The sequence below is a fragment of the Silurus aristotelis genome, assembly GCF_946808225.1.
Source record: "Silurus aristotelis genome assembly, chromosome: 19".
Classification (NCBI taxonomy): Eukaryota; Metazoa; Chordata; class Actinopteri; order Siluriformes; family Siluridae; genus Silurus; species Silurus aristotelis.
The window spans coordinates 13,733,310-13,746,488 of record NC_139592.1 but is presented as its reverse complement, the minus strand read 5'-3'; the positions used below and the strand labels follow the sequence as shown (position 1 = coordinate 13,746,488).

General features: G+C 34.8%; 1 protein-coding gene across 2 annotated transcripts; it reads left to right on the top strand.

Moving 5' to 3' along the window:
- The first annotated feature begins 1,400 nt into the window (after positions 1-1,400).
- Positions 1,401-12,179, top strand: LOC310741837 (sodium-dependent lysophosphatidylcholine symporter 1-like). Of its 2 annotated transcripts, XM_083570196.1 has the most exons (14): positions 1,401-1,608; positions 2,773-2,892; positions 4,049-4,173; positions 4,889-5,021; positions 5,522-5,600; positions 6,308-6,495; positions 7,352-7,442; positions 7,645-7,766; positions 8,326-8,409; positions 9,359-9,442; positions 9,820-9,932; positions 10,214-10,357; positions 11,351-11,527; positions 11,908-12,179. In XM_083570196.1, the coding sequence occupies exons 1-14, from the start codon at positions 1,540-1,542 to the stop codon at positions 11,930-11,932; spliced, it is 1,554 nt and encodes a 517-aa protein (XP_083426322.1). In that variant the 5' UTR covers positions 1,401-1,539; the 3' UTR covers positions 11,933-12,179. The 2 variants fall into 2 exon arrangements, with proteins under 2 accessions (XP_083426322.1, XP_083426323.1); XM_083570197.1 differs by lacking the exons at positions 4,049-4,173; positions 4,889-5,021.
- The last annotated feature ends 1,000 nt before the right edge of the window (positions 12,180-13,179 follow it).

Below are 13,179 nucleotides of genomic sequence, written 5' to 3'. Positions count from 1 at the left end.
TTTGACCTCTGTAATTGCAAACAAAGGCTACTGTACCAAATATTAACATTGACTTTCTCAGGTGTTCAAATACTTATTTGCAGCTGTATCATACAAATAAATAGTTAAAAAATTATACATTGTGATTTCTGGATTTTTTTTAGATTATGTCTCTCACAGTGGACATGCACCTACGATGACAATTTTAGACCTCTCCATGATTTCTAAGTGTGAGAACTTGCAAAATAGCAGGGTCTTCAAATACTTATTTTCCTCACGGTATATCACATGTTGAAATCTACTGGACACCAGCAGCTATCATTGAAACTTGTTAACATCAACATCCAGATTCCAATGAGTTTCTCACTAACAAAAATTCAGTTTGCGAGAAAACAGTATTGACAAAAGCAACCCCTGTATTTTTTTTTATCAAGCTTTAATTTAATTTCCTCATCCGACTCAGCTATATAGTTATGCCACATGTTTCACTCAAAACATCCAAGAACAGCAATCTGAGGCTATCATGGGCGGATACTCAAACAAAACCTGAACAGATAAAGACTGGTAAAACGTCAGATGATCGACCATTTTGCCAACCATTTTGTGCCCATGATAGTTTCAGCTTTCTGTTCATGACATGAGTGGAACTTGATGTGGCCATATAAGTTACAGATGGATCATTTGCAAAGACTAATTATATTTCTATATCCTTTCTGGCAGATCAAACCAATCTGGGCATTTTCCTCTGATCTGTCTTATTAACAATGTATTTCCACCTGCAGAACTGTTTTTTTTTTTTTTTTTTTTGCACAATTCTGTGCAAACTCCCGAATCGTTGTGTGCGAAAGAGCTCAGCAGGTTAAGAAATACTCAAACAGGGCCATTTGATACCAACATTTATGCTAAAATCACAGAGATAACACTTTTTCACCCCTATTCGGATCTTGGATATAAAAATGTACTGAAGCCCTTGACTTGCACCTAAGAAATGTTTATACTGTACTCCTGACACATAATAGGCTGATTAGATTAGCCCTTTTAACCACATGGGCATTGTGAGATTGGACAGTGGGAACTTCTATTGGACAAGAATGCATTATTTGATGCACTTTTCATGTGTAAGTTAGGATCCTGATTTACTATGTTGGGTTCAGGTTAATGAACTTTAATTGGAAAATGTGCACCAGTTGAATGGCTTTGTGGATTTAAAAACCAGGGATAATCCCGTTATTCTTGTAAATGGGGTAGAATAAGAGGGCGTAGACTAAGTAGGACAGAAACAATGACTTCAGGGTGCATTTCCTCACTTCGTGGAGAATCAACCCTTGCTTTGCTTTAGGGTTTCAGTTTGCATACACACCGGTAGTGTGCAAATAAGTCAAACCCATCGAGTGTTTATTTTCCCTTTCGCGTTTTTTTTTTTTTTGAGCTGGGTGTTTTACCAAAGAAGCCATTATAACGTGATTCAGTGGCACAGGATTAACCGTCCAAAGGAGCAGCTTCTTTCCCTGCAAATTGCAAAGGGTTTGCAAGTGACATCTGTTCCAAAGGCTCGCAAAGATGACAATGGACTCTCACACACAGCGCGCAGCAATCGCTTGTGCTGATGAACCAAACTACATCCAACAGGTAACTTCATTCATCATTCTTAACCTCATACTGATTCAAAAACACTTTGCACAGCTGACCAGCTGACATTTGACCAAAACATACTCTGGAAAAATTGTGTATGCTTTATTTGGTGTCCTTATTATGGTTTAAAATTTTAGATACTACACAAAAAAACTTAAATAACCCATAAACGCAATTTTGTAAAAAAAAAAAAAATTATGTATGGTTGGAATTACCATATAATCAATAAACACCCACCAATATATTAAAATTCAAAATAAAATGCCTCTATAAATCTAACATCTGGTAACATCTGGTTGGACCACCTCAATGACTGCAGTCAGAGGCTTATATGTGTAAATCTTTCTTGAGAATTCTTGGCCCATTCAGGCAATTCTTTTGGGTTCGAGTCATGACATTAACTCCTAAACATTTTAGCTTCATCTTGCTTTACACCAGGCATAGGGAGATGTGCACTATTTTATTCTTGAATCATTTGTCAATAAAATGTTTCCTGAAAAGCTTTTTAGAAAATGCGAGATGAGTTTTGCTGTTTTCCCTGTTGAGCAGTGGGTTCTGTTTAGTGTCTTTCATATTGTTAAATCATGATCACTCTCCTTCTATCTCAGCAAGTTTTTTTTCCCTAGTAGCTAAGGATTTTCTGTTGTATTCAATTGTGGCATTGTGTATCCATAGGAATGTGAAGTATTTTGTTTAGTACATCTCTCCGATTGTAAGGTGCAGTATACCTGCCATTTACACTACAGGGTTGGTTGAAATCAACCACACAAATCTAATTTACAACTAAAATGGTTTTGAGATTTTGCTTTCAACTTTCTTTCAACTAATTACTTTTTCACAAGAGTAAAGTAATTACCTGGAGTGCATGACAAGAATTTCCTAGAATAAAACAACAAAAAATTTGAATTCCCTAAGAATAAATCGATAAACAGATAATTGAAATAGTATTTTGAAGTGATTTTTGATATCATTTGAAATGTATCACGTCATATGCTCCTATTTGAAACCATTCTATGCTCTGTATAACTTTTTGTCTTTCTGTGTTATGATTGAATGATACTACAGTAAATGTCATTACTACCACTACTACACCATGTATTTGTAAACAGCACTGAAATAAATCCAGATTTGACATGCTGCTCCGATTTTGTTTCTTTGCAGAAAGAGCCAGACATTCCACTTAGTAGGAAACTGTGCTATGCCATTGGAGGCATGCCCTATCAAATGACAATTAATGCCAAAGGTTTTTTCATGCAGATCTTCCTGCTGGATATTGTGCAGGTCAGATCTTTATATGTCACTTTTTAATACAGACACTGTATCAAAACTCCTGTCTGAATATAACACTTGTCTATGAAATCTGTTGTTCGGTGAATGTGGTGTAAAGACTGCCAAATGTGACTCACAATGCAAATGATGCAATATTTTATCACTTGGCCTGGCATACTTCCTGCTCACTTCTAGCTTTCACACTAACAAAAATTCTCAGACCTCAAATTTCCCAGAAGCTGCTCACGGAAACATTGATCAGCCGAAAGGTGAAACGGTATTACCTCGTATTTTGAATATGGTAAACACTATAACTTGAATGGGCAGCACAAATAATGTATAAAAACCTTCGAGCAAAAATTTTAATCCAGTAGGCATTCACTGAATCTGTTATATCAAACACTATAATTATAAGAAAACAGTGTAATTGTTGTTACATTTCTAAGCTGATCACTGATCTAGATGTGTCATAGATAGCAATCGCTTCCTGCCACTGTAGATGCTTTAGAAAGGTGCAATCTGTCACATACCAAGAAACCGAGCAAATTTGCAGCATTATTAGTTCTAGCTAGGTTTTCATTTTATCATTTTATCAATTATCATTTCAGCTAGGTATTTGGCACTAGATATTTAGCATTTGGCATCCTGTTAAGATCAGTTTTTTTTTTTTCCTGTGGGAATTAGTAGTCCAGAGAGCTCGTTAACACAGGCCAATCCATTTTAAAAGAATTTTTGGTAAACAAAAATAATTACTCAAGATTCAAGCTTTTAACCAAATATTTTTACATTATTAAAGATTACTGCAACAGTCCGCCAATCTGGGCTTTGCGGCAGACTGGCCCGACACATGAATACCCAGGATATATTAAAGGGTGCGTTAAAGTGGGCTAAACTATAGTGACTCTCAGGTTTTTGGTTGCCTCACTAATTAATGCCCTTCTTTGCTCACTTTGACTCTCATAAATGTTCTTGCTGTTCCAAATTTCTTTATTTAAGAATTACAATATGGGATGACTGTGCTCATGTCTTACTCTTTATTAATTACAGAATATATATTTCCAACAGAAAAAGCTTTAAAACATATAAAATGAAGTTTGCATTATGATATACTATGACTTTATGCTGCCATTTTTCTCAAACTCAGCATCATTTATATTCTATATTTCAGATGACGCCTTTCTATGTGTCTGTAAATCTTTTCCTTTGTCAAGCCTGGGATGCGATTACAGACCCTTTAGTGGGCTACATGGTCAGCAAGAGTGGACAAACTCGCTTAGGAAAGCTTATTCCCTGGTAAGGTATAAGATAGGATGAAGCACATAAGCAAGACTTAACTGAAATGTTTATCTCTGTTTCCTTCGATTTACATTACTCTATAGCAGAGGTACCCAAACCTTTGTCTATAAAAAGGCAAAGATTAAAATTGACTGAAGGGCATAGGCCGAAAATAAATGTGGCATTATATCAAACATATTAAAATTAATGTTGCCATATTTTTTTTTCTATTTAAGATCAGCAAATGTAAAATGCAGAAAGCTATCGATGATGTAATTCTTTATTGAGCATACAATTTTTAAGATTTTTTAGATTGAAATAAGTGTTTATTACATAAAATAGCACACACCCTGATATTTTATGTAATTAGCACATTATGCATGTACAACCCATTATAGGTTTATGCTTCACTGGGTTTAGTTAACTCAACATATGTAAAACCAAGAGGTTAAATTGAGTACTTTTAGTAATAATAATCACGATACATAACAGGATAATTAATTTTTATTTTAATAAAAATTTTTGAAACTTTGTTTCAAAATATACAATATGTATTGCTAAAGACTCTGCAAAAGGAACTTTGTACTGACTGAGTATTGATGACAAAGACTTAATTGTACTCCCAATTTTCCCCTTTAAGCATTCATTATATTTCTAATCCTAATACTTTAGTGTTGTCTCTTGTAAACCTTCTTGCGTGCATTGTTTTGCTGTACATTTTCTCTTCTACTAGGATTGTGTACTCCATGCCAATGGGAGTGATCTCTTACATCATGCAGTGGTACACCCCCCAAGAAAACATGTCTCCTGCCTTCAGCTTTTGCTGGTATTTAGGCTGGTGCTGTCTCTTTGACACATTAATGAGTGTAAGACCATTATTATAAGCATGCTTGTTATTGATCCTCTTGCTATACTTTCTACAGAGCTTCCTCAGAGATTTCTACTTTCTACTGATGTCTATGGCTGTGGATGTATCTATTTTTTGGTCACGTCTTTTAAATAAACATTGTTAAAACATTGTTAAAAAAAAGACATTATTGGTGAAGCCCCTTGTTGCTTCCACATTGCCACCACTATTAAAAGTAATTGTCTGCTAGAATATAATTTCTGCTAGTAAAAGTGAAATTTAGTTTGTTTCCAAAGACATTTAAAAAAAATTGTTTAATGCACATGGTCTGCATGCTTGTTTAAATTACTGCATAAGTTACTGCATTTCATTGGCTCTGTACATGTACCCTGCACAATGACAATAAAGTTTAATCTAATCTAATCTAATCTAATCTAATCGAAATAACAAGAGCAGCAGGAATTGCTGCACATTGCTTTCATGATTTACGTAAACTGTTTTGATTTTTTTCTCTCTCAGTGTTACCATGTGCCCTACACTTCTCTAAACATGTTTTTGGGTGGTGACCAAAAAGACAGAGACTCTGCAACTGGCTACAGTAAGACGCATCCTCAATCATTTTTCAAGTGCAATTGAAATTAGATGTATGGCAAAAAAGTGCATTTAATTCATTAACAGAACATGACTTTACATGTGCTTGCCTCAATCTTCCTTGTTGTTGGGTGTCATACAATAAATGAGGGCTTGATGGTGAGGGAGAATTGACAACCAGGTGAAGAAATGGGGTTAAATCACACTCAGGATAATGTAGAATCGCATATCCACATACTGCTATGTTAATGGAACCTACAAGGCATTTCCATGGAGTACATGTGAAAATCTACACTGATAGCTACTTTGTGTCTACAACAAGCTACAACTTTAATGTGTCATTCTAAAAATAGGTAAAGCAATATTTCAAATAGAAGTGGGATTCTTCAGTGTAAATGACTTAGAGGTAAATAAATGGGCAGGTTTCTATGAAACACCAGTTAATGTACAAGATATTTCCTGTTTCCTGTGATGAGGAGGGAATGTTCTGCTCAGCTGATTTGCATAGTTCTAGAGATATGCCACTCTGCTCCATCGAAACTATATATAATAATATTTGTTTATATTTATTTTGGATATATGGTTACTCATGATTGCCAGAAAATTTATATTTGTAAAGATCAAATTAGCTTACATTAGCAAAAAAATGTTAATCTGTATTTTTGTTGTCCTACCTTTTTATCTCTTCTTTCCTTCACACTGTTCATCCTGTAGGGATGGGAATGGAAATGTTTGCCACATTGGCAGGAGCCACCATTCAGGGACAAATTGTGGGGGTGTATCATGCTAAAAAAGCACACGCATGCAGTGAGCTGAATGAAAGCAATGCATTCAATGGAAACTACTCATCTGCACTGTACCAGAACTCTACCTCTCCTTTTACGAACACACTGCAGGATACAGTGAGAAATGCACATAGTACATATTTTACATAAGGTACTGTTCCTAAAACAGAAAGAAGAACTTTTCTTCAGCTACAACTGAAAAATTAAGTTTGTATACACTGCCACCAGATTTCAATAGCATCAGCACAAGGTGCTTTTTTATGTTATTTACATATACAACATTTGTTGAGTGAGGTGGGTGCTAATCTTTTATTTAACGAACCAGAAACAAATAATTGCAATATGAAAAAAAAAACAACATAAACAATACAGAAACACACTGCCACGGGGCAGCACATCTTTTTTTACCCACCAAAATCAATTTAAGAACAGTTTTTTTTATATTTATCAGCATGTGAAAAGTACAGTGTGAACATATATTACCTGTAAAAGAAATAAAAAAAAATCTGCAATGCATATTATGAATTATGGTTGTTTCATAAATATTCATTCTTTAAATGGACTTAATTGACTTTCATAGACATTCATGTATCAATGCAAAATACAAAACAATGTGGAAGTAAGTGGAAATGACATAGTTTAAAAAATGATTTATGAATGAAACAAACAGAAATCAATTTTGTTTTATTTAGAAAAAAAAAACAGGTTCATGTTTTGTTTTAAACAGAGACAAGCTTTTTTTCAGTGGTTTCAATTTAATCATGATCCTCAAGATCATTTTAATTTAGAACAAATGATACCATTATTAGGTTAGTTTAAGATGTATGGTTCACACATGTAAGTTAGATTCTATAAATTAGTATTTTTAGTGTCTTCTTTCAAAAATAATTAAAATTAAAATAAATTTATATTTGGGTCATTTATACAAAAGTCTTAGACTTAAAGAGTGGCGGTGTGTGTTGTAATCCTACAGAAAAGAGCTTATTTGATTGCTGCATTGGTGTTAGGTGCGCTCTACTTCCTGTGCTGCTGTGTGCTGTTCCTGGGTGTGAAGGAGCAATTGGGTAAGTAAAGGTATACATTTTTTTTAATGTATCAATCAGTCAATTGTGTTTGCTGTGCTAAACATCTCTCATAGTTTGTATTCATCTTGTCTTATGGGAAATTATATATATATATATATATATATATATATATATATATATATATATATATATATATATATATATATATATATATAATGATGTGCATCTGTTTCTTTATCAGCACCATTGAGTAGGCTGGACCGAATACAAGTGTCATACCTAACCAGTATGAAAATGATTGTGAGACATAATCCATATGTGCGACTTGTGCTTGGATTTCTCTTTTCTTCAGTCGCTTTTCAGGTTAGAAGCATTTGTAAAACATGTGCAGTACTGTAATGTTATATTATATTGTACATATTATAGCATAATATATTAAACGTTTATTTACTCTTTCAGTTGACACAGGGTGCAACTAAACAGAAGATCTTGCTTAAATTCTAATAAAGTTTGGTTGATGATTTGAACAGACTACCACTCTTATTGCTGAATGGAAACCATAAGCACTGAGCCACCACAAGTAGCTTTTGTTGATTCAATGCAGTCTTTGGTGAAATAAATTGAGTGGTAGAAATATTTGCATCAGTGCAAGCTAGTAGTGGTATTGTTGTGGTGATGTAGTAGTTAATCCCAGCACTATCATGTTTGGACAAGATACTTAATCTTAGCCTCAGTTATATCCTGCATCAGCCAAATGAGCAGGCATACTGTATTATGCTCCTTTCAATACAATGTTGAGATATTAAAGTAATTTACTGTAAATATATATTATATGGTTGTTTACTATAAATTGTATGCTATTATAATGATAATCCAAGTTGCTAGCACATATCTCTCATATTTGTTTGTTTGTTTGTTTTAGATGGGCCAAGGAAACTTCGCTCTCTTCTGTACATATGCAGCTGGAATGGGAACTTACTTCCAGCACCTTGTACTTATATTACTGGTAAATGCTCTGCCTCTGTAGTAATTTTACCAGGCTTACATTTACATTTGTAGAGAGGAGGCATTTTACTCAGAGTTAGCACGGATACAATGAATTATACACAAAATGTGAGAATCATTACACACGATAATGCAAATCTAAATCCAAACGCAATACGAATTACACACGAAATCAAGTGAAGGAAATTCATATTGTCTTTATTTCACCTTTTGATCTCAAAGCCAGGTGTTCCACATGTGTTGATAAATGTTAAGCCTTTGGTTGAACTTTTTAAACCCTTAAGGTAAAGTGTCCTATAGCCTAGACATATTTATTCTGGTGTGTGTGTGCGTGTGTGTGTGTGTGTGTGTGTGTGTGTGTGTGTGTGTGTGTGTGTGTGTGTGTATGTGTGTGAAATAGACAGGTTTAGTATGTTTTGAAAGGCAGAAATAACGTGATATTTAGAGAGGGACTAGTATGCAGTTCCTTTGCTTTGAGTTTGATATGGTTTTACCCAATGTCACGTGTTCTAGACGTAATAGCAGGCCTGCATGTTCACCCTTCTCTGTTTTTGTCTACACATTCAGGACTTGGGCCTGAGCATTTTGCATTGCTTGTGTTATGGTTTAGGTCTGTGGTGTTGAGGTATTGTAGGGCCAAGCCTATATAAAATAATCATAAGCCAAAAATAGAAGGTGGTAATATTAGGTCAGTTGTTACTTATTCCACAGAGAGAACTTACATTATTTACCCTTGGAATATTTTATTATTTTATCCATCCTATAGTCAAGCATGGAGGTAGTGCTTTTGCTAAAAAAAAAAAAATATATATATATATATATATAAACTTTTCTAAGTGATTATGTGTGCAGCTTATCAGACCAAAATACTACATAAATATCCAGTGTGTTGTTCTTAATCAATAATTCCACATTATTAATTAAAACTAAATCTATTATGTTGTGAATAGGCAGCAGCCACTTTGTCCATTCCATTATGGCAGATACTGTTGGTCCGGCTGGGCAAGAAGACCACCATCTTCATTGGACTAACAGTGAGATTGTCTTCTATTCTATGCCCAAGTGTACATAACAAAGTCGATATTACACAGTACCTTATTTGAAAAATATTTCAAAAATAAGGTTAATCGTAAAATGGTTCATAAGGGCCATACACTTAAACCTACCAAAAACACAGAAGAAATATAACTGTGAATTTAGAGACACAACTACTATTGTGTTTGTTGTTCTTAAAATTGCGACTGTACTTTTGGATATGCTATTGTGCTTATGATTTGTTTGATTCTAATATTTGCATTTTCTACTTTTCTGTGTTAGTTTTTTTTAATGTTTTGTACATATGGGTAAACTTACATCACATTTTAACACATTATAAACTAAATCACCTTTTTGTTTTCTTATTTCTGTTTAGATGTATATTCCTGTTCTCATCATGATATCTATCATAAAGACAAATTTTCTCATCTTTGTCATCTTGTCCATTTTGGCTGGTGCCAGTCTCGGATCCCTTTATTTACTGCCCTGGTGAGTTCACTCTGGGATTTATATAAACTTTCATATTCTCACAGGAAGCCCAATAATCTAAAAACAAAATGAAAAGAAAACATATTGGTAAAATAATAGTGTTCCATTTTGTAGTTCTTTGCTAAAATAAATGACATTATAGTAAATACCTTATCATTATTGTGTGTTTTCATGCCTGCCATTTGCCATCTGTGAAAATTACTTGATATCTGATAATGGTAAAGAAAAATCGCAGTACTGGTTCTTTTATTATTTTATAGTATTATCTTGTTTATTTGCAGGTCAATGCTACCAGATGTGGTGGATGACTTTAAGGTGAAGAACCCATCATACACTGATCTGGAGCCCATGTTTTACGCTTGCTATGTATTTTTTAACAAGCTTGGTGGAGGTGTGTCACACGGTGTTTCTACACTTGCACTTCAGTAAGGATTCATTTTATTCATTACAAGGCTTTAATTACTATTTCATGGTGGCTCACACGGAAGCTTGTATATATACACAGACCAGTGAGGTCAAGGCTCAGTGATGCATGTGGGGAGTGAAGGCTGGCTTGTGTGGTCCTGTAGCACAATAATAACGGCATAAGGTTATCCCTGGTCGGTGTGTGTATATATAATACTTAGTTGAAATACCTTTGGCAGGAATTGACAGCCTCAAGTCTTTTTTGTATGATGCAACAAGCTTTAGCAAACATATGTCAGCCCGCTTGAGCACTGAAGGCATCACCGCCTCAATCACCGAGGAAACGCCCCCTCCCAACCAGCTGCACGGATATGGCGTCTAATTTTCTGGCACTTATAAGGACGCCTGAATCCTCCAGACAGTGCCAGATTGTCTTTAGGCTTGCCCTGATCACTCTCCAGCGTAGTCTCTGTTTCGTTTGTTCTTTTGTTTCTGACCTGACCATTCTGTCCTCCGGTTTCCGGCTCGGCTCGGCTCTGCGGTTGTTGTTCTTAATCGGTTTCCGTTTGCGCTGAACGCGCCCCAACTTCCGGCTCGGCATCCTCACCCTCCGCGCACATCGGCTCCCTGAATCGGCTCTGCACAGCTTTTCTCCCCTGCTCTTTTTGCATCTGCCTTGGATCCTATAACCTAAACTATCTGACAACATAGGCTTATGTATATTTTGCTATAGCACTTAACTATCCAGCAACTTCACCAAAGCTGCCAATTAGATGATTTAATGTTTTTTGTAGCCTTTTTATTTCATTTATTAGCTACTCGGGTAGAAATTCTGTTTTTAATTGTTTAACTACTGTAGATCTGCCATAAATGCTATAAAGCTAACCAGTGAGGTCATTGTTATTCTTAATTAATCATTATAGAATTTAGACAACAGCTGGAAGATAGTAGGGAAGGAGAAAATCACTGTTTGAAAGCACATGAAATACATAACCTACACATCACCTTCTCAGCTTTGCAGGGTACCAGCCAGGTGCTTGTAGGCATGACTCAAGAGTGATCACTACATTGCACATGCTGTTTGCCCCGGTGCCCATCTGTCTGCTACTAGTAGGAATGGCGTTCTTCTACTTTTACCCCATAAATGATCAGCGACGCTGGCAGATCCAGGCTACGCTTCAACAAGCAGCGTAAGTTAATTATATATAAGGGCAAATTATATTCTGTTCTGACTGCTTTATCTCATTGTTTTATAACTCTAGAGTTTGGAATGAACATTATTTAAAGTCTAATTTAATCAAATGCAACTCTTCTGATCTATTTTACTTGAGATATTGAAGAAAGCATCAACTGCTGCTTATCACATTGACCAATTATGTTGTTAAGAATGCTAGGGTAAAGGAATTAAGTATGGCAAAGCACTTTACCAAAATCAAATTAAATACCAATCCAGAGACTTAGGCCAGCATCAGTCCCAATATGGATACTATGTACCAATCAATACATACTTAGTTTAATTGAAAATGGCTGACACTACAAATGGCTGTTGTCTATTCTTCTGTTTATACAGTGCAGAAAACAGGGAAGAGACATGAGAGGTGACGCTTTTTAAAAGAATTCATCAGCTGGATCTCGTCACGTTGTTAATTTCGAATGATTTTTCTTTTTTCATGTAGCTCTTGCAATTGTAATGGATGTACTGTTTGACTGTATAGGATATGCGCAGCTTTTCTTGTTTTAAAGAGAAATATGTGAAACTGTTTTGGTAAAGATAAATGACCTTTGTTAAGCAATAGTCTATGCAGTTTTGTAAACATTTGCTTGTGTGACTAAGTGTGTGTAAGAGAGACAAAAATAAAGATGTTTGTAATAAATTATTGCGTTTGTTTAATGTATGATTTATCAATAATGTTATATTTTGTAATAGAATATTCAGAGTGCTAATGTTGTGTCTAGCTCAGATTGTCACCTATCTGCAGAAGTTGCAAAATTTGACATACACCTTTTTATTGCAGAGGTGCATTGGTAATCTTTCTAAAAAATAAATTAACAATTTAGAATTGGCAATTAATTTAATTAGAATCAATGAAATTATAAAAAAGACTTGCATATCAAGGACTTTCAGTAAATGCTGATACATATTCTTACTGTGTATGTAATATTATGCAATTATAACAGAATACATTTTGAGAAATTTTATCATTAGTGTGTTTTCAGAATATATGTTTATTATTTAGAATGAATGTTTATAAATGTTTTCCTAAAGGTTTATGAATTCTGGTCCAGAGTTTAGTTAATTTATAAGTAATAGTGTTAAAAAAAAAAAAAAAAAACATTTCTCTTCGACAACACATTCTAAATGCAGATGCAACACTTGAAACCGAAATATAGATCTTTTATCTCATTAGTGTAATAATAAGGGAATAATACAGCTAATAATACCAGCTGAGCAGCCATGACTATAACAATGTATATCATTTTTGGAATTGCAGTGATTTCGTACTTACACCTGTAATATGTTATACCTTGATGTTTACTTTTTTGCTTAAAACTGCCATTCCAGTCTGTCAGAGGACTGGAAATCCTTTTTGACTTTTTTAGAACCGTTTATTAACAACTGTGGCAAGGAAAAACTCCCTTAGATGAAATTGGGAGGAAACCCTGAGAGGAACCAGACTCAAAAGGGGAACCCATCCTCATTTGGGTGTCTTATAGAGTCTTTTTGGTTATAAAACTAGGAGCTACTGAGCTCTACATTTGTGATCATCACAGATCCAGCTTCAGCTTTTCCATGCCAAAGCCTTTAAACACTCCAGGAGGTCCAATGTAAAAACTCCACACA